This window comes from Coregonus lavaretus (assembly GCF_964263955.1).
Source record: "Coregonus lavaretus genome assembly, chromosome: 30".
Classification (NCBI taxonomy): domain Eukaryota; kingdom Metazoa; phylum Chordata; class Actinopteri; order Salmoniformes; family Salmonidae; genus Coregonus; species Coregonus lavaretus.
In genome coordinates, this window is record NC_140017.1 from 30493373 (window position 1) to 30513271 (window position 19899).

The 19899-nt window shown below is 42.7% G+C and overlaps 1 protein-coding gene across 1 annotated transcript in view; it reads left to right on the forward strand.

Annotated features, from left to right (window-relative positions):
• Window positions 1-916: 916 nt before the first annotated feature.
• LOC311106198 (RNA-binding protein Musashi homolog 2-like) overlaps window positions 917-19899 on the forward strand; it is a 251675-nt gene continuing 232692 nt past the window's right edge. The window contains exons 1-5 of the mRNA XM_084148510.1: window positions 917-1115; window positions 1452-1492; window positions 1773-1854; window positions 2335-2419; window positions 7561-7602. Coding sequence (XP_084004636.1) covers window positions 1051-1115; window positions 1452-1492; window positions 1773-1854; window positions 2335-2419; window positions 7561-7602 — 315 coding nt within the window. The 5' untranslated portion in view covers window positions 917-1050. The remainder of the gene's footprint in view (window positions 1116-1451; window positions 1493-1772; window positions 1855-2334; window positions 2420-7560; window positions 7603-19899) is intronic.

Here is a 19899-nt window from a genome sequence, read left to right on the forward strand (position 1 = left end):
CCCAGCCTTAATAGAGCTCCCACTTTCACAATCCTGGTTCCAGTGGTTCCATGATTATACATTCTCCATCTTTGTTTTAGACATGCCATTTTTTATTTCTGTAATAGGTCAATGTCACAATATAATAGTCCATATTTTACTTGTTGAGATGTTAGCTAACATGACCTAGATGGATAGGTAGAGTGCATAACCAGCCCGATTATATTTATTACACTTATCAAAACTTTGTTTAGATATTTATTACATAAAACACTTGTATCACATATCCCCTCTGTCAACATAAAGCAGTAGACTACTAGTGAACATGTGTGGTAGCATGGCAGCTGGTAAATAAAGTGAGATTTGTCAAGCTGCCCATCCAGCTGCAGAGAACTGATCTGGTGGACTGAGTGGCCATCTGAAATATATTCCAGTATCATGACAATCTTGGAAATAGCCTATACCAGGCAAGGACACATACATTATTATTATGTATTATTACAGTCTGTGTAAATGGATAGAACATGTTGTTTGCATGTTCTATAGTTATCCACCAACCAACGTCACAGTTATGGTGGCATAGTAGAGTAAAAGTTATCCTAAAATGGTTTAGCAAATCATCTCTCAAATGCTTGGGCAGACATAGCAGTCAATCATCAACTTTGATGCAGGGATATGCATTTTATTTATTTTATTTAATGCACGCGCGCACACACACACACATACATACGCACACAGTAATACAGGATTTGCTACAATAACACAATAGTTGTTAAATAATAAAATATTACAGTAATGTTACACGCACGCACACACACACAACAAATCTGCACAAATGGTTAGCTACATATATATATGGGCGGGGAATAATTAATGACGTCAATTGAATTGATTCGGTGACGAGCCTTACCCCGCCCCATGTGGGTCAAGGGAGGGGGAGGGAGCCACAGGCTGAGCTGATCCCACGTGTGACGCTTGCATTCCCGGCTCAGTAATATTGTCTTTAGCGTGCTTCGGTGTAGCGTTGTGCCGGTGTGTCTTCGTTAGTTACTGGCTATAGTTGGGTTAGCTATGGAGGGAGACGGGAGCCAAGCCACATCTGGAGGAAGCCCTAATGATTCGCAACACGACCCGGGGTAAGACTGCGAACAGCACTGACACTTTTATCGTTAAAGCTACATTGTATTAATATTGCACGGCTTATCAAAGCACTGACATTGATGTTGCCTTCCGGGTGCAGTCAACTACACCTTTGTTTGATTATATTAGCAAACGGGCCTGCCCCCTTTTTTCTATAGCAATAGCTCGCTGGGCTTGATAACTACAGCTCTCTTGCTGCTGCTCTGCATACGTTATGGTCGCTTTTTGTCGCTATAGCAAGTAGTTAGCTAGAGCTAGCCAAGTAGTTAGCTACACGTCAAAATGGCCGATCTGACATCTGGACTCACTTCTGCTATGTTTTCCCCTTACAGTAAAATGTTTATCGGTGGTCTCAGCTGGCAAACTTCACCAGGTAAGAAATTAATTTGCTGACTACAGTGTGGCATTGTCGGGTTGTGTTCTGTAGTAGCCGAGGCTGCCGGTGCTGGTTGCAACGTCTGATGTGTGCAGTGGTGTGTGCGTGTACCTCAGTGCGCGCAAGGTTATTTTTATTTCCAATCATTTGAAGTCCTTTATTCGACCCCTATGTGCATACCAGTAGCTAGAGGCATTTATAGCTCATACATAGTGTATTCTATATTTGACAGAAGAATGAAAACGACCAGTAACCTCCCTTTGTTTTTCTTTTGCAGACAGCCTTAGAGACTATTTTACTAAATTCGGGGAAATCAGAGAATGTATGGTGATGAGAGATCCAACGACAAAACGCTCCAGGTAATTAGCTTATATATTTCCCCCTGTTTGCATTTATCTTAATTGTCAACGGACGTGGTTTTGCAGTGTCCTTATGTTAACGCAAAATCAGTTAGCAAGCAAGCAGACATTTATTTTTGTCGCACGTTGCGCTTTTACAAGCGACTGAATCAGCGCTTTGCAAAGGTAACGCATTTTGACATGGACCGCCACGAAACATAGAATACTAGTGGATCTTTGAATATTCCTGAAAATATGGGAAATAATTAGACGACACTATTCATTAACCTGATAACTTGTGCAGCATTAAAAGGAAATTGTATTTACATTTAATAAATAATTAAATCTGATATGAAAGGTAAACTATTTTTATATCAAGTAGCCTATGGATACACCAACATAGCCAACGTGGGTAAATATGTTACAATGTAACTGTTTGACCACTCTCCTGCCCCCACTGACTGACTCACTGTTTACAATGTCTCTTGTTTATCTCCACAGGGGCTTCGGGTTCGTTACTTACGTAGATGCTGCCAGTGTAGATAACGTCTTAGCTCAGCCACATCACGAATTAGACTCAAAAACGGTATGTCTCCTTTCTTCTGTCACTTTTGAAGTGTTTGTGGTTTTGTGACCCACCTGCCTGGGAGGCATGATTAACTACGTCGTATTGAGTTGTATCTTTTACAGAGTTGTGCTATGTTATTTGAATTAGTCACTCTCACAGCCACATGCACTTGAAGCCAATATTTAGCCTAGCTAATTATGCGTTCTGAGCTTGCCCCCCCCCCCCCCCCCTTCAAATGACAAGACCTTCTGCTAACCCTTTCTTTACATTTACATTTTAGTCATTTAGCAGACACTCTTATCCAGAGCGACTTACAGTTAGTGAGTGTATACATTTTTCATACTGGTCCCCCTGTGGGAATCGAACCCACAACCCTGGCGTTGCAAGCGCCATGCTCTACCAACTGAGTATTGAGTGCCATGTTACATAAAGTAATTTGAGCACCAATGGCAACTACAAAGCTTTCTGTAAGGAACATCTGAGTGTTTTGAGATGGGAAACATGTGTATTGTTAAATCTGCATATTATATAAAGTGATTGTCATTCTGTATTTGTTTTCTGTGAAAATTAATTCCCAGCTGTCATTTATAGGTTTTAGTAGGCTATATATACACATTGTTGAACATATTTGGCTTTGTTTTTCGTGCACCATATTCAAGCACCATCAGGCATTAATGACTTTTCTGTTTACTAAATGCAGTTTATTTATAAATAAATGTTGTTTTTAAAAAGCACCCCATCTTGAGTTAAGCTTTCATTTTTCATCCTCAAGTCCCAATTGACTGCATCATTGGCCCCAGTATCCACCCATTTACCCCTGTCTTCATCTCAGTTGTCGGCATATTATCCACTCACTCTCTGTCTTCAAGTCTGCTAAAGTGCACACATTCCCTCAACCTGACCCATTTTAAATAACAAACCCAAGACTAACTGTTATCCCCAGAGAATGGCATTGTTGCAATATATAGATTTTCTGAATGTATGGATGGATCAAATGATGCTGGTGGAAGGAGCTATAGGAGGACTGACTCTTTGTCATGGCTGGAATGGAATAAATAGAACGGTATCAAACATATGGCAACCACATGTTCGACTCTGTTCCATTTATTCCATTCAAGCAATTACAATGAGCCCGTCCTATAGCTCCTCCCACCAGACTCCTCTGATATAGGATATATTAAAACTGACACTTGAATTAAGTCTCATGTTTCTCTGAGGGTGAGAGTTGGTCAGAGTAATGCCTTGACTGCATAAAAGGGTATTGTGATTTGCCCTCTTTGCGTTTTAGTGTTTGATTTTCCATATGGGTCAGTTAGCTTATTTTTGATGATTCTCGTGCTCCTCTGTTGGCTAATATACATTTGATTGGAATGACCCTGTGGCATTCTTATGTAGCATGCAAATACATGGTAGTTACATAGGCAGGTACATTGTAATGTGTTTGACCTGTTTGCTGTAATGAGAATACACTGACGTTTTTAAATGCATTACAGGTACATTTGCAAACAAGCTTCAATGTGTTTTTGTTAAAAAAATAGCTTCTATACTTTTCATATCCCTTATCTCAATTGTGAGTTCATAAAAATCTTTGAAATTGTGCACAAACATTACAGCAGTTGTAGGTTAAGTAATAATGTGTAGCTACACTGTAATTGCCTATGTAACTACCATGTAAAGATGTATTGTAATGTGGGACCAAAATAATGATTAATTGAAAGGTCAGTATAGTCACCATGTACTCATGTTCTGTATGTGGTTGTTGCAGTGTATGCTCTAACTCGGCTGTGTGAGCGAGTGCTCAAAGGGCTCGTTCTTCAGGAGCGGTGGAATGAATACAGACAGCCTATATTGTCCCCAAGGACTCATACTAACTGCTCTGACATTGCCAGAAGGTCTAGGCTTATGAAACAGATAGCTGAAGATGTGAAAGGAAATGGCAAATTATAATCTGCCTGTAACTTCACACACATCACTTCTGAAAAATTACACTATTTAAAATGCTCTTTGTTAATGTATGTTCAATGTGTTTTGTAGCCTAATTAATTGTTAATAGTACAGGGGTTATTATGACTGCAGATTTGAATGTAATGTTGAGATGTATTAGTACACCTCTAGAACCTATTGATAAGGGGCAAATGTTAGTCTTGCTGAAAAGGGAAATCGGTACTTGAGAGGACATGCAGTTTCAGCCCAGCAAAGGAAGCAGACACACACACTCTCCCTAACTCTCGATGTGTACCTAAAAGTGTGCTTTGATGCCATCTCTCCCCTCTCCTTCCTGGACCTGCGTCTACGTAGGCTTATTAGAAAACAGCTAATGACATTATCCATGCATTAAAGGACCCAGAGTTCAGTCTTTAGAGTTGAATGTAATAGAGGTAACATTGAGCTGCTGACTCACCTCTCTGTGCCTTGGGAGGTGTTCTACATTAAAGTGCTGAAGTGCAGTGTGATATGGAGGGGAGTCACATCTCACCTTAAAGGTCCAATGCAGCCATTTCTATCTCAATATCAAATTGTTTCTGGGTAACAATTAAGTACCTTACTGTGATTATTTTTAATAAATAAAAAAATGGTCAAGAAACAGCTTTTTAGCAAAGCGCAATCTCTCAAGCAATAATTTTGCTAGGAATGTCTGGGAGTGGTCTAATTTGGGAGGGGAAAACTGAACATTTCCTGTTATTGGCAGAGAGGTTTGGAACGCTCTTTCTTATTGGTCTATTAACTAATTTACTGCCTGCTGATGCCAAAACTCCTTTCGACCAAAGCAGGCTAAAATTCCAGGCGATCTTTTCAAACAGCTCTTACGCTAAAAGGGCATCGGCATTATCATTTTCCCAGTATTATTCCAACCTCATAGTGTGGAAGTGTATATAAACCACACTGGGCCTTTAACACTGCAAGGTGAGGCTGGGCTGGGAAATTCAAGTCCAGACAGCAACAGACATGGTTTGGTTTGTCTGCATGGGGAATTCAATGCTGCTGTGTGTGTGTGCTGTCCTTTCATCAGGATACAGTCAGTATTCCTTCTGACATTCAGTGTACATGATTCCCTATTAGAATAGCCTGTGATTGCAAAATGCCCTTAAACCCTAATTAATTGTGCAATATGGTAACTTGTTTACTAGTTTTAGTACAGAGTTACTTCACAGGTATACATGCAGTGTTAGCATTATTTCAATTGGAGATACCTGTTGTTTTACATTGTGGCACATGTATTTCCCTCGATTGCATACGCCAAGGCTGAGGCATGTACTGCATATACTTGACATGTTTCATGTTTTATGTAATCCTTGACAACATGGAAATGAAGGCTTGGGGTTGAATAATACTCAGTGTCTGTTGACAATAGGATTTCTGCTGATGTCATTTGTGAAAACAATCTCTTGTAGATTTAAACACTTTTCTGGCTAAAACACTTCCCACTCCGCTAATGCATTGTCTGCTGAATTCAGACAGTCACTTCCTGTCTATTTTTGTCCGTCACACGCTGACAGCTCTCTGTTACATTTCCCCTCTGTTATTTTTTGATTTTTTTAACCAATTGACAAGCTCTCAACTTACTTTATGCACAATATTCCACTAATGGTCTTTTCCCCGTTTAGCTATGTGGCCTTAAAGATGAAAATGTGAAAGGAGAAATTCTTTGTTCACAGGAAGAGTGAATGTTGGGGATGTATTCAACCTTACTGTGACAAATGGCAAATGTGTCTTGAATGTCCTGGCTGTTTTTAATGCACTGACTGTCCCATTTAACAGGATGTGTTCTTGTGCATGATTTCACTTTTAGAAGTGTGTGTCAGAGGGGAAAATTAATGTCCAAATTAATGTTTCTGAGTTGATTTGCACAAGTTGTTCTTGAGGAAGTCCTGTGGTTGGTTCTAACACCTGACTTGATATCTCACACATTTAGTTCGAGCTACATTTTGTATTTTTGACGAGGTACAAATCCGCAGTTCCCAACACAGAGAAAATCCTGTAATAAATAGTGAAAACATAAATTACTGTTTTGCAGTAAACTGATGCAACAATGAATAATACAATGCCTTCTTTTGTTTTCAGGCCTCATTTTATTCAATCCAAACCCAAATGTGCCAATTCACATTGGCTGCCATAATAAACCCTTGGATGGAATCAGGAAATAATAACTAGCTGTTCTCCATAAAAGCATGCAGCGAAGCAGCCTTGTATGACCCATGTATTTGAAATCCATAATATGAGCTAAAAGAGTCGATGACTCAGGACAGTGTAATTGGATTTGAAATTAAAAGGTTAAAATGTTTTCCAGGAGGGAAACATTAAGTGGCTTTGAATAGCATTAAATAAAACGCTCTCATTCAATACATTTTGAATGGACTTTTGATTTAGACTTAATTATTGCACAATTATAGCATTATATGTGGTCTATATGTATATGCCATTAATAAAAATGTGTAATTGTATGGTGCTTTTTTGCTCATACATTTTTCACAGCGTGCTTAAATAGCAACCTGGGCATTAATGCTAGTTATGTATGTTCTTGGTCAATATACGTTGACTAAACCATGATGTGTGAAGGGCTATTGAGTTATTAGTCAGCTATGCTTCAATGGAGTAATGCAGGATTGTGTGAATGACGGACCTGGACTTTTTGATGAGGCAAAGGGAAATTTAAATTGTGCTTTTGATTAAGTCAGCCAGCTTTAGTATGACTGTTGATTAATCTGTGTGGGGAAGATGTGAAAAATAGTGTACTAGTGTAGGAGGCTTGAGCCCTAAGGTTCCCCAGTACAGCTGGTTCTCTTCTCTCCCTGGTAGTTAATTGGTTGATTTAATGTCATTGATTGGCTAAAGGAGTCAACTCACCTGGTGTCCCAGGTCTGAATCAGTCCTTGATCAGAGGGGAAGGATGGAAACCAGCAGTCCTGAAGGGGACTTGGGGACCTCAAGGCCTGATTTGAATACCCCTTGTGTAGTGTCTCTGTACTTTCAGTTGTGACGATAATCCTAATATTGTCTGAGTCGTGCATGCCGGTATGTGGGATAGTCTTGTGATCCATGAGGAATGCTTTAGACCCACACATCCAAATCGCTGTCATTAGTTGTGTTTAAGTGATTGACAACTTTGATGATTATTGATATCTAATCCTCTCTCTTTTCCCTTTTTTAATATTTACCAGATCGATCCTAAAGTTGCCTTTCCTAGACGTGCTCAACCCAAGGTAAGACAACATGCAAAAAATGTTTGAACCTCTCATGGAGAGGACTTTTAGTTTTTGGTTGGTTGGTTTCTGTAAGACTGGGTGCATTGCTGACCTGCAGAGAACAGAGTACTCTGGAGCTCTTGTGAGGGTCTGGTCATGAAACAGCAGCTAGGGCTGCTGATTTTAGTTTTGTTATGCAAGTGTCACTGTCAGGCAGGCTGGTCTGGAGCTTACTACAGGTAGATAACTGGCTGTCTGATTTCTCCCATAGGTGCACCACCACGTACTTGTTTACATCAGCATGTTGTCTAGATTCCATGATGGCGTAGCAGTGTGGTCGTGTTCTCTTGTGTGTCCATGTAAATAGCCTGTTTTTTGTATTTTTTTGTATTTTTAGGTATATATTTCCCTATCACACTTTTCATCCTTCTACTAAATATACTTTCCTGCAACCCGCCTCACTCAATGTGGAACGGATTCTATTATTTACTCACCTTTATCTAGAATCTCCAGTTGAAACTAGCCAGCCAGCTAACTAGCTACTTGCTATTAGCCACCGTTAGCGGTTTTCACCCAGAACATCGGATTTTCTGCCGGAATAACTGAATCACTGGACCTTAACACCGGATCGCAACTAGCTAGCCGCAACCGAATGGATGTTGCTGTAGGCTAATCACCACTGCCCCCGAAGCAAGCATCAGTTAGCCTTGAGCTAGCCTCGAGCAGGCCCATATCCCGGCTATCTACCTCTCTGTCTACCGGACGGGAGTAGCCAGCTAACTAGCTACTTGCTATTAGCCACCGTTAGCGGTTTTTCACCATTGTCCGTGGCCTGCACTACCTACCAGCCAGCTCTAGCCTGGACTATTATCGGCCAGTCTGCACTGTCTGCACAGCGCGTTATCGACCCAGAACCTATCGGATTTTCTGCCGGAATCACTGAATCACTGGACCTTTAACACTGTATAATCGCAACTAGCTAGCTGCAACCAAATTAACGTTGTTGTTGGCTAATCAGCCTTGAGCTAGCCTTGAGTCAGGCACATCTCCCGGCTATCTACCTCTCTGTCAACCGGACGGGACCTCCTAGAGTCGACACGGAGCCCTGCCGATCCATCACGACTGGTCTGCCGACGTAATCGTCTGTGGTTTCAACAGGCTTCCCGTTGCAACGACCACGAAGATCCATCTGCTAGCCCCGGCCCGCTAGCACACGCAAACGACAGCCGTGCTTCCTGATCGCTGTGCTGTAGTACCAATTCGAACTGCTCTCGGACTCACAAATTGCTGTTCACTGGACCTTATGATCACTCAGCTGCACAGCTGATGCCTGCTGGACTGTTCCTTTACACGGTACCCTGTCCTATTTATCTGTTTAGCCTCAGCCCAAACTTTATCGCCATTACCAGTTGTTGTCTTAGCTCTCTCTAATAACACCTGTGATTGCTTTATGCCTCTCTCCCATGTCAATATGCCTTGCCTATTGCTGTTCCAGTTAGTTCTTATTATACAATTTCACTGTAGAACCCCAAGTCCCTCTCAAACTGCCTCAAATAGTTCCTTTGTTCCACCCCCCATACACGCCGAGACCAGCTCAATCGGTGCCTCCAGTGATGCGATCTCTTTCATTGTTACCCAAAGCTTAGGTTTACCTCCACTGTACTCATATCCTTCCATATCCTTGTCTGTACATAATGCCCTGAATCTATTCTACAACGCCCCGAAATCTGCCCTCTTTATTCTCTGTACCCAACGCACTAGAAGACCAGTTCTTAAAGCCTTTAGCCGTATCCTTATTCTAGTCCTCCTCTGTTCCTCTGGTGATGTAGAGGCTAACCCAGGCCCTGCAGCCCCCAGTATCACTCCTACTACCCAGGCGCTATCATTTGTTGACTTCTGTAACCGTAAAAGCCTTGGTTTTCTGCATGTTAACATCATAAGCCTCCTTCCTAAGTTTGAGTTATTCACTGCGTTAGCACACTCCGCCAACCCTGATGTTCTAGCAGTGTCTGAATCCTGGCTTAGGAAGGCCACCAAAGATTCTGAAATTTCCATCCCCAACTACAACATTTTCCGTCTCGATAGAACTGCCAAAGGGGGTGGAGTTGCAATCTACTGTAGACAGAGCCTGCAGAGCTCTATCATACTATCCAGGTCTGTGCCCAAACAGTTTGAGCTTCTACTTCTAAAAATCCACCTTTCCAGAAATAAGTCTCTCACTGTTGCCGCTTGCTACAGACCCCCCTCAGCCCCCAGCTGTGCCCTGGACACCATATGTGAATTGATTGCCCCCATTTATCCTCAGAGTTCGTACTGCTTGGTGACCTAAATTGGGATATGCTTAACACCCCGGCCATCCTACAATCCAAACTAGATGCCCTCAATCTCACACAAATTATCAACGAACCTACCAGGTACAACCCTTAATCCGTAAACATGGGCACCCTCATAGATATCATCCTGACTAATTTACCCTCTAAATACACCTCCGCTGTCTTCAACCAGGATCTCAGCGATCACTGCCTTATTGCCTGCATCCGTAATGGGTCCACGGTCAAACGACCACCCCTCATCACTGTCAAACGCTCCCTAAAACACTTTAGCGAGCAGGCCTTCCTAATTGACCTGGCCCAGGTATCCTGGATGGATATCGATCTCATTCCGTCAGTAGAGGATGCCTGGTTGTTCTTTAAAAGTAATTTCCTCTCAATCTTAAATAAACATGCCCCATTCAAAAAATACAGAACTAAGAACAGATATAGCCCCTGGTTCTCCTCAGACTTGACTGCCCTTGACCAGCACAAAAACATCCTGTGGCGTACTGCATTAGCATCGAATAGCCCCCGCGATATGCAACTTTTCAGGGAAGTTATACATATACACAAGCAGTTAGGAAAGCAAAGGCTAGCTTTTTCAAACAGAAATTTGCATCCTGTAGCACTAACTCCAAAAAGTTTTGGGACACTGTAAAGTCCATGGAGAATAAGAGCACCTCCTCCCAGCTGCCCACTGCACTGAGGCTAGGAAACACTATCACCACTGATAAATCTACAATAATCGAGGATTTCAACAAGCATTTTGCTACGGCTGGCCATGCTTTCCACCTGGTTACCACTACCCACTCCACCAGCTCTGCACCCTCCGCTGCAACTTGCCCATGCCCCCCCCCGCTTCTGCTTCACACAAATTCAGACAGCTGATGTTCTGAAAGAGCTGCAAAATCTGGACCCCTACAAATCATCTGGGCTAGACAATCTGGACCCTTTCTTTCTAAAACTAGCCACCGAAATTGTCGCAACTCCTATTACTAGCCTGTTCAACCTCTCTTTCGTAACGTCTGAGATCCCCAGAGATTGGAAAGCTGCCGTGGTCATCCCCCTCTTCAAAGGGGGTGACACTCTAGATCCAAACTGTTACAGACCTATATCCATCCTGCCCTGCCTTTCGAAAGTTTTTTAAAGCCAAGTTAACAAACAGATCACCGACCATTTCGAATCCCACCGTACCTTTTCCGCTATGCAATCCGGTTTCCGAGCTTGTCATGGGTGCACCTCAGCCACGCTCAAGGTCCTAAACGATATTATAACCGCGATCGATAATAGACAGTACTGTGCAGCCGTCTTCATCGACCTGGCCAAGGCTTTCGACTCTGTCAACCACCGCATTCTTATTGGCAGACTAAATAGCCTTGGTTTCTCAAATGACTGCCTCGCCTGGTTCACCAACTACTTCTCAGATAGAGTTCAATGTGTAAAATCGGAGGGCCTGTTGTCTGGACCTATGGCAGTCTCTATGGGGGTGCCACAGGGTTCAATTCTTGGGCCGACTCTTTTCTCTGTGTATATCAATGATGTCGCTCTTGCTGCTGGTGACTCTCAGATCCACCTCTACGCAGACGACACCATTTTGTATACATCTGGCCCTTCATTGGACACTGTGTTAACAAACCTCCAAACGAGCTTCAATGCCATACAACACTCCTTCAGTAGCCTCCAACTGCTCTTAAACACTAGTAAAACTAAATGCATGCTCTTCAATCGAACGCTGCTGGCACCCGCCCACCCTACTAGAATCACTACTCTCGACGTTCTGACCTAGAGTATGTGGACAACTACAAATACCTAGGTGTCTGGTTAGACTGTAAACTCTCCTTCCAGACTCACATTAAGCCTCTCCAATCCAAAGTAAAATCTAGAATCGGCTTCCTATTTCGCAACAAAGCCTCCTTCACTCATGCTGCCAAACATGCCCTCGTAAAACTAACTATCCTACCGATCCTTGACTTCGGCGATGTCATTTACAAAATAGCTACTCAGCAAATTGGATGTAGTCTATCACAGTGCCATCCGTTTTGTCACCAAAGCCCCATACACTACCCACCACTGTGACCTGTACGCTCTTGTTGGCTGGTCCTCACTACATATTCGTCGCCAAACCCACTGGCTCCAGGCCATCTATAAATCACTGCTAGGCAAATCCCCGCCTTATCTTAGCTCATTGGTCACCATAGCAACACCCACCTGTAGTATGCGCTCCAGCAGGTATATCTCACTGGTCATCCCCAAAGCCAACACCTCCTTTGGCCGCCATTCCTTCCAGTTCTCTGCTGCCAATGACTGGAACGAATTGCAAAAATCTCTGAAGCTGGAGACTCTTATCTCCCTCACTAACTTTAAGCATCAGTTGTCAGAGCACCTTACCGATCACTGCACCTGTACACAGCCCATCTGAAATTAGCCCACCCAACTACCTCATCCCCATATTGTTATTTATTTTGCTCATTTGCACCCCAGTATCTCTATTTGCACATCATCTCTTGCACAGCTATCATTCCAGTGTTAATACTAATTGTAATTATTTTGCACTATGGCCTATTTATTGCCTTACCTCCATAACTTGCTACATTTGAACACACTGTATATATATTTTCTGTTGTATTTTTGACTTTATGTTTTGTTTTACCCCATATGTAACTCTGTGTTGTTGTTTTTATTGCACTGCTTTGCTTTGTCTTGGCCAGGTCGCAGTTGTAAATGAGAACTTGTTCTCAACTGGCTTACCTGGTTAAATAAAGGTTAAATAAAAAATAAAGAAAGAAAGAAACCGTAGTGAGGTAGAATTTCCCTAGTTGACTGCTCTGAAGGCTTCGCTGCATTTGATCGAATGAGAGAGTATCACATTGTAGTTGTTCACACAATGTTTTTTCCCTAAAGACGCTGAGATTGATTGGGGTATTTTCTTTTTTTAGTGACATTAAGAGAGGCATTGTTACTCGGTTACCTAGATCAGGTTTCAAACTGAGGATTGACGGAGGTAAAGCTTTCCAAGCCAAAGCACATGTTCCATTAAGGCTGGGTATGACTACAGTATGTAATTGAGAAACAGCTAGGGTATGTGCTTGTTTCTTGATACAGTCTCTCTTCTCCCCTTGTTTCCAGCGGCAGGTAGCCTAGCAGTTAGAGCGTTGGGGCAGTAACCGAAAGGTTGCTAGTTCGAATACCCGAGCCGACAAGGTGAAAAATCTGGTTGTGCCCTTGAGCAAGGCACTTAACCCTAATTTGCTCCAGGGGTGGCAAACTACTATGGCTGACCCTGGAAAACAACACATTTCACTGCACCTATCCTGTGTATGTGACAATACATGTTTTTTTCTTCTTCACCTGTTCATGTCAAGTCTAATGGTGTCCAGTAATAGTGATGATACTGACAGAAGTCCAGTCTGACTGTACAGTACTTAGTTCCAGTGTAGACTGTGTTGATATGCAAGCATATGTTACTGTATTCGACAGATTTGTACGGTGCTTTGATATTTTCTGCTCTGTGGGCTGTTTTATGCAAAAAAGCACCCTTGATATTAATTATGCAATCATTTCTGAATAAACATGAATTTGACTCAAGGACATTTAAAAAAAAAAAAAGAAAGATGCATGCACTGCACAGGCCTATGTAGGCTATAAGGTGTTTGTTTCTAAAGAGCAATGACACTGTAAAGGAATTTGAAGGTGAAATCACACCTTGAGTTGTCTTTTGACCCTTAAGGGCAGGCTCATTAGCAGAGAAACAGGCTGTATTTGTTTTAACCCTGAGTAGAGAGAGAATGTGGCTGTCAAAGAACGTAGAGCTATAGGATTAAAGGGCAGTTAAATCAGCATTGCAGGGGGTTTTTGTGCATGCAAAATTGATGAAAGAAAGGTCTTATCTACAGTAATGTTCAAACCCTCAGGTTATCGTCGTCGTTTAGAGCAAAACTTGTTTTGTTTTCTGTTGGTCAGTAACTCTGGCTCAGGGTTTTTATTGCCCATGTTGGATTTCCCAGTCAGCGTTTACCTCAGATCATGCTGTCCAGGTTTTAAGTGTGTACAGTGTGTGTGTTTTTACAATGTGTGTGTGTGTGTGTGTGTGTGTACATTGTCGTGACGTGACATACTTTAATGTATGACTGTTATTTATCGAATCACCTAACTATGTTTAATTGTCACTATTAAATTAATCGTGTAACAATTAACTCATTAGGAATTTGGGGCACCACGGAATAAGTTGTTTAACGAGTTACCATCTCCCAAATTAAATTCTTAGAAGATGTATATGTTATATCGATAACAGTCACTTATCAAAGAATTACCTCTTATCAGTCACATCCTGAACGTCGCATATCCTTGAACCTACAAGAACCCTAACCTTATTGATGAATCAGCAATACACAAATTGGCTTAATTATTTATTTACTAACTCAATAATAACACAATACAAACACACAGGTTATTGATTACTAACGTAATACAATGAAAACAGGTCCCTAGTGGATTGGAACAACAATAGCATGAATGCTTGGGTAGAAGGACGGTCAGAGTGGAAGGGAGAGACAGAGATTCAAACTATTGTGGTTACTTTGGAAACTACGCTACATGGAAATACAAATGCTTAAACCCCCACTAAACGCTCATTCGGATTAGAAATGCAACATGTATTTACGTGTAGCTGACCTCGATAGTTGAGTTGATGATGTAGGACTCTGGTTTGCACACCAGAGATCCCTATGTCCTTGGTAGAGTTTCTGGTCGTAGTTAGAATGGATACTTCAGATGTACCCGCTGTTGTCTGAGAGGGATTGCCTCTCCTCTCGTGTCTTTAGTGGAAGTTCTCTAGACGACTAAACAGGTGAAGTCGGAAGTTTACATACACTTAGGTTGGAGTTATTAATACTAGTTTTCAACCACTCCACAAATGTCTTGTTAACAAACTATACTTTTGGCAAGTCGGTTAGGACATCTACTTTGTGCATGACACAAGTAATTTTTCCAACAATTGTTTACAGACAGATATATATTTTTAAAAACTATTTGCCCATAATGACCATCGTTATGTTTGGAGGAAAAAGGGGGAAGCTTGCAAGCCGAAGAACACCATCCCAACCGTGACACACGGGGGTGGCAGCATCATGCTGTGGGGGTGCTTTGCTGCAGGAGGGACTGGTGCACTTCACAAAATAGATGGCATCATGAGGAAGGACAATTATGTGGATATATTGAAGCAACATCTCAAAACATCAGTCAGGAAGTTAAAACTTGGTCGCAAATGGGTCTTCCAAATAGACAACGACCCCAAGCATACTTCCAAAGTTGTGGCAAAATGGCTTAAGAACAACAAAGTCAAGGTATTGGAGTGGCCATCGCAAAGCCCTGACCTCAATCCTATAGAACATTTGTGGGCAGAACTGAAAAAGCGTGTGTGAGCTAGGAGGCCTACAAACCTGACTCAGTTACACCAGCTCTGTCAGGAGGAATGGGCCAAAATTCACCCAACTTATTGTGGGAAGCTTGTGGAAGGCTACCCAAAAACGTTTGACCCAAGTTAAACAATTTAAAGGCAATGCTACCAAATACTAATTGAGTGTATGTAAACTTCTGACCCACTGGGAATGTGATGAAAGAAATAAAAGCTGAAATAAATCATTCTCTCTACTGTTATTCTGACATTTCACGTTCTTAAAATAAAGTGGTGATCCTAACTGACCTAAGACAGGGAATTTTTACTACGATTAAATGTCAGGAATTGTGAAATACTGAGTTTAATTGTATTTGGCTAAAGTGTATGTAAACTTCCGACTTCAACTGTACATGCCAGCTGCAGACTGAAATGATAAGGTCTAGTGAATTGTCTTCTTCTTCACCTTGTGTAGCGGTTGACAGTTTCAGAGTTTCTCCATTTCAAACGTGTGGACTAATGTCTCACGTTTTATGGTCAAACCATTTTGTAACGTGTAGGGGGGGGGGGGCCTTCCTGCGGGTGGGCCTTCCTGCGGGTGGGCCTTCTTTTGGAGGAGTTTTCCTGGTGCGTACATCTATATGTCTCAGCGGTGGCACCATAGGTCCCAGAGTGGGCTATAAATACACAATGTTCCTGCTTCGTTTACGCTGGCCAGAGGGACGGGCGCATAGTAGCACTAGACAATGCAGCTGCTGTTGTTAGTAGCCTACAGTTGAACAGACTGAAAAATTGTCTCATTTCCATGCGATGCAGCATGTCAGATCTCTAGTGTTTTAGCTTTATAGGCTACATTTATGGAAGAGTTTTGCTTGTCTGTCGTGAGTGATGTGTTATCACTCTTGCTAAATAAATACCGGAGGAAAGTGGAGAGCGCGCCTTGAGTTTTGTGCGTTGTGCCCTGCGATTTCCGTGAATCTGATTAGTCTAGACACACAAAGAGCCTGCCGGCAGCACTCTGATGTGAAGGATGGATAAATTGGTCTAAAAACAGCACTTTGTCCCTCTTAACGATTTGCGTCAATATATTTTATTAAACTTAATCAAGTGGTGTGGCACTGCCCCACACTTGATTTGAAAAGTGCTGTGGCTAATGCTGCCTCGCCACACGTTTTCCGGCGGCCCTGATACATTGATATTATAATTAGGGATCTGACAAATTGACAGTTTTTCTTCATGTTTAAACTGCCATTTTCTGGGGGGGGTTTCCTGTTCAAACAATAAAAAAAAAAAGGTGTCACGGTGCGTCCCTTTCAGATGGTTAAGCATTGCACCTGTACTTCCATTACTGTACCTCAATCCCACCTCGCTAAGTTTGCATTTCCTTCTAATTTTTCCTCCAGGAATTTACTCCTAAGATTCAGTATGTTTGGAACGAAGGATGGATTGACAACATTGTAATTACTCCACAATACTAACCTAAATGACAGAATAGAAAGAAGGAAGCCTGTACAGAATAACAAATATTCCAAAACATGCATCCTGTTTGCAATAAGGCACTAAAGTAATACTGAAAGAAATGTGGCAAAGAAATGAACTTTTTGTTAGATTCATTCATTGTTTGATTATGAAATAGCGCGGCAGGAGAAACCGAGCATGCGTTTAATTGAAAGAGTGGCATAATAGGCCAAGTCATATTAATATCAAATGGAGAGAAAATATAACGTTTGTGCTTCTATAACAATAAGACACTGGAGTGTCCGCTATAAAAATGGACTTCAGCTATTGGCCCAGATCGTTAGAGAAAAACCCCTAACATATTTTCTGATCTGATATTTTGTGCAGCTTTGGTGAGACAAAACTGTCTACATTGTTCTCCTGCTTTGTGTAAATATAGCATATGTTTATTGAAATAGGCTATAGGAATATAGGCAATTTACTCAGCATGTCAACCATGCACTGCCCTGCTGTGCACTGCCTGATCCAATTCTGATCAGAGTAAATGTTTGATGTTGTGATTATAATGTAATGTTTTTTACTTGTCCATTCGGGCAACTGAATGGACTCCAACCTAAGTGTATGTAAACATCCGACTTCAACTGTGTGTGTATGTGTGTATGTATGTATGTGTGTGTATATATATATATATATATATATATATATATATCTCTATCTCAGCAAAAAAACAAATGCCCTCTCACTGTCAACTGCGTTTATTTTCAGCAAACTTAACATGTGTAAATATTTTTATGAACATAACAATATTCAACAGCTGAGACATAAACTGAACAAGTTCCACAGACATGTGACTAACATAAATTGAATAATGTGTCCTTGAACAAAGGGGGTGTCAAAATCAAAAGTAACAGTCAGTATCTGGTGTGGCCACCAGCTGCATTAAGTACTGCTGTGCATCTCCTCCTAAAGGACTGCACCAGATTTGCCAGTTCTTGCTGTGAGATGTTACCCCACTCTTCCACCAAGGCACCTGCAAGTTCCCAGACATTTCTGGGGGTAATGGCCCTAGCCCTCACCCTCCGATCCAACAGGTCCCAGACGTGCTCAATTCGCTGGCAATGGCAGAACACTGACATTACTGTCTTGCAGGAAATCAAGCACAGAACGAGCAGTATGGCTGGTGGCATTGTCATGCTGGATGGTCATGTCAGGATGAGCCTGCAGGAAGGGTACCACATGAGGGAGGAGGATGTCTTCCATGTAACGCACAGCGTTGAGATTGCCTGCAATGACAACAAGCTCAGTCCGATGATGCTGTGACACACCGCCCCAGACTCCAAATCGCTCCCGCTCCAGAGTACAGGCCTCGGTGTAACGCTCATTCCTTCGACGATAAACGCGAATCCGACCATCACCCCTGGTGAGACAAAACCGCGACTCGTCAGTGAAGAGCACCTTTTGCCAGTCCTGTCTGGTCCAGCGACGGTGGGTTTGTGCCCATAGGCGACGTTGTTGCTGGTGATGTCTGGTGAGGACCTGCCTTACAACAGGCCTACAAGCCCTCAGTCCAGCCTCTCTTGGCCTATTGCGGACAGTCTGAGCACTGATGGAGGTATTGTGCGTTCCTGGTGTAAATCGGGTAGTTGTTGTTGCCATCCTGTACCTGTCCTGCAGGTGTGATGTTCGGATGTACCGATCCTGTGCAGGTGTTGTTACATGTGGTCTGCCACTGCGAGGACGATCAGCTGTCCGTCCTGTCTCCCTGTAGCGCTGTCTTAGGCGTCTCACTGTATGGACATTGCAATTTATTGCCCTGGCCACATCTGTAGTCCTCATGCCTCCTTGCAGCATGCATAAGGCACGTTCACGCAGATGAACCCTGGGCATCTTTCTTCTGGTGTTTTTCAGAGTCAGTAGAAAGGCCTCTTGTGTCCTAAGTTTTCATAACTGTGACCTTAATTGCCTACCGTCTCTAAGCTGTTAGTGTCTTAATGACCGTTCCACAGGTGCATGTTCATTAATTGTTTATGGTGTATTGAACAAGCATGGAAAACAGTGTTTAAACCCTTTACAATGAAGATCTGTGAAGTGATTTGGATTTTTATGAATTATCTTTGATATACACTGCTCAAAAAAATAAAGGGAACACTAAAATATCACATCCTAGATCTGAATGAATGAAATAATCTTATTAAATACTTTTTTCTTTACATAGTTGAATGTGCTGACAACAAAATCACACAAATTATCAATGGAAATCAAATGTATCAACCCATGGAGGTCTGGATTTGGAGTCACCCTCAAAATTAAAGTGGAAAACCACACTACAGGCTGATCCAACTTTGATGTAATGTCCTTAAAACAAGTCAAAATGAGGCTCAGTAGTGTGTGTGGCCTCCACATGCCTGTATGACCTCCCTACAATGCCTGGGCATGCTCCTGATGAGGTGGCGGATGGTCTCCTGAGGGATCTACTCCCAGACCTGGACTAAAGCATCCGCCAACTCCTGGACAGTCTGTGGTGCAACGTGGCGTTGGTGGATGGAGCGAGACATGATGTCCCAGATGTGCTCAATTGGATTCAGGTCTGGGGAACGGGCGGGCCAGTCCATAGCATCAATGCCTTGCTCTTGCAGGAACTGCTGACACACTCCAGCCACATGAGGTCTAGCATTGTCTTGCATTAGGAGGAACCCAGGGCCAACCGCACCAGCATATGGTCTCACAAGGGGTCTGAGGATCTCATCTCGGTACCTAATGGCAGTCAGGCTACCTCTGGCGAGCACATGGAGGGCTGTGCGGCCCCCCAAAGAAATGCCACCCCACACCATGACTGACCCACCGCCAAACCGGTCATGCTGGAGGATGTTGCAGGCAGCAGAACGTTCTCCACGGCGTCTCCAGATTCTGTCACGTATGTCACGTGCTCAGTGTGAACCTGCTTTCATCTGTGAAGAGCACAGGGCGCCAGTGGCGAATTTGCCAATCTTGGTGTTCTCTGGCAAATGCCAAACGTCCTGCACGGTGTTGGGCTGTAAGCACAATCCCCACCTGTGGACGTCGGGCCCTCATACCACCCTCATGGAGTCTGTTTCTGACCGTTTGAGCAGACACATGCACATTTGTGGCCTGCTGAAGGTCATTTTGCAGGGC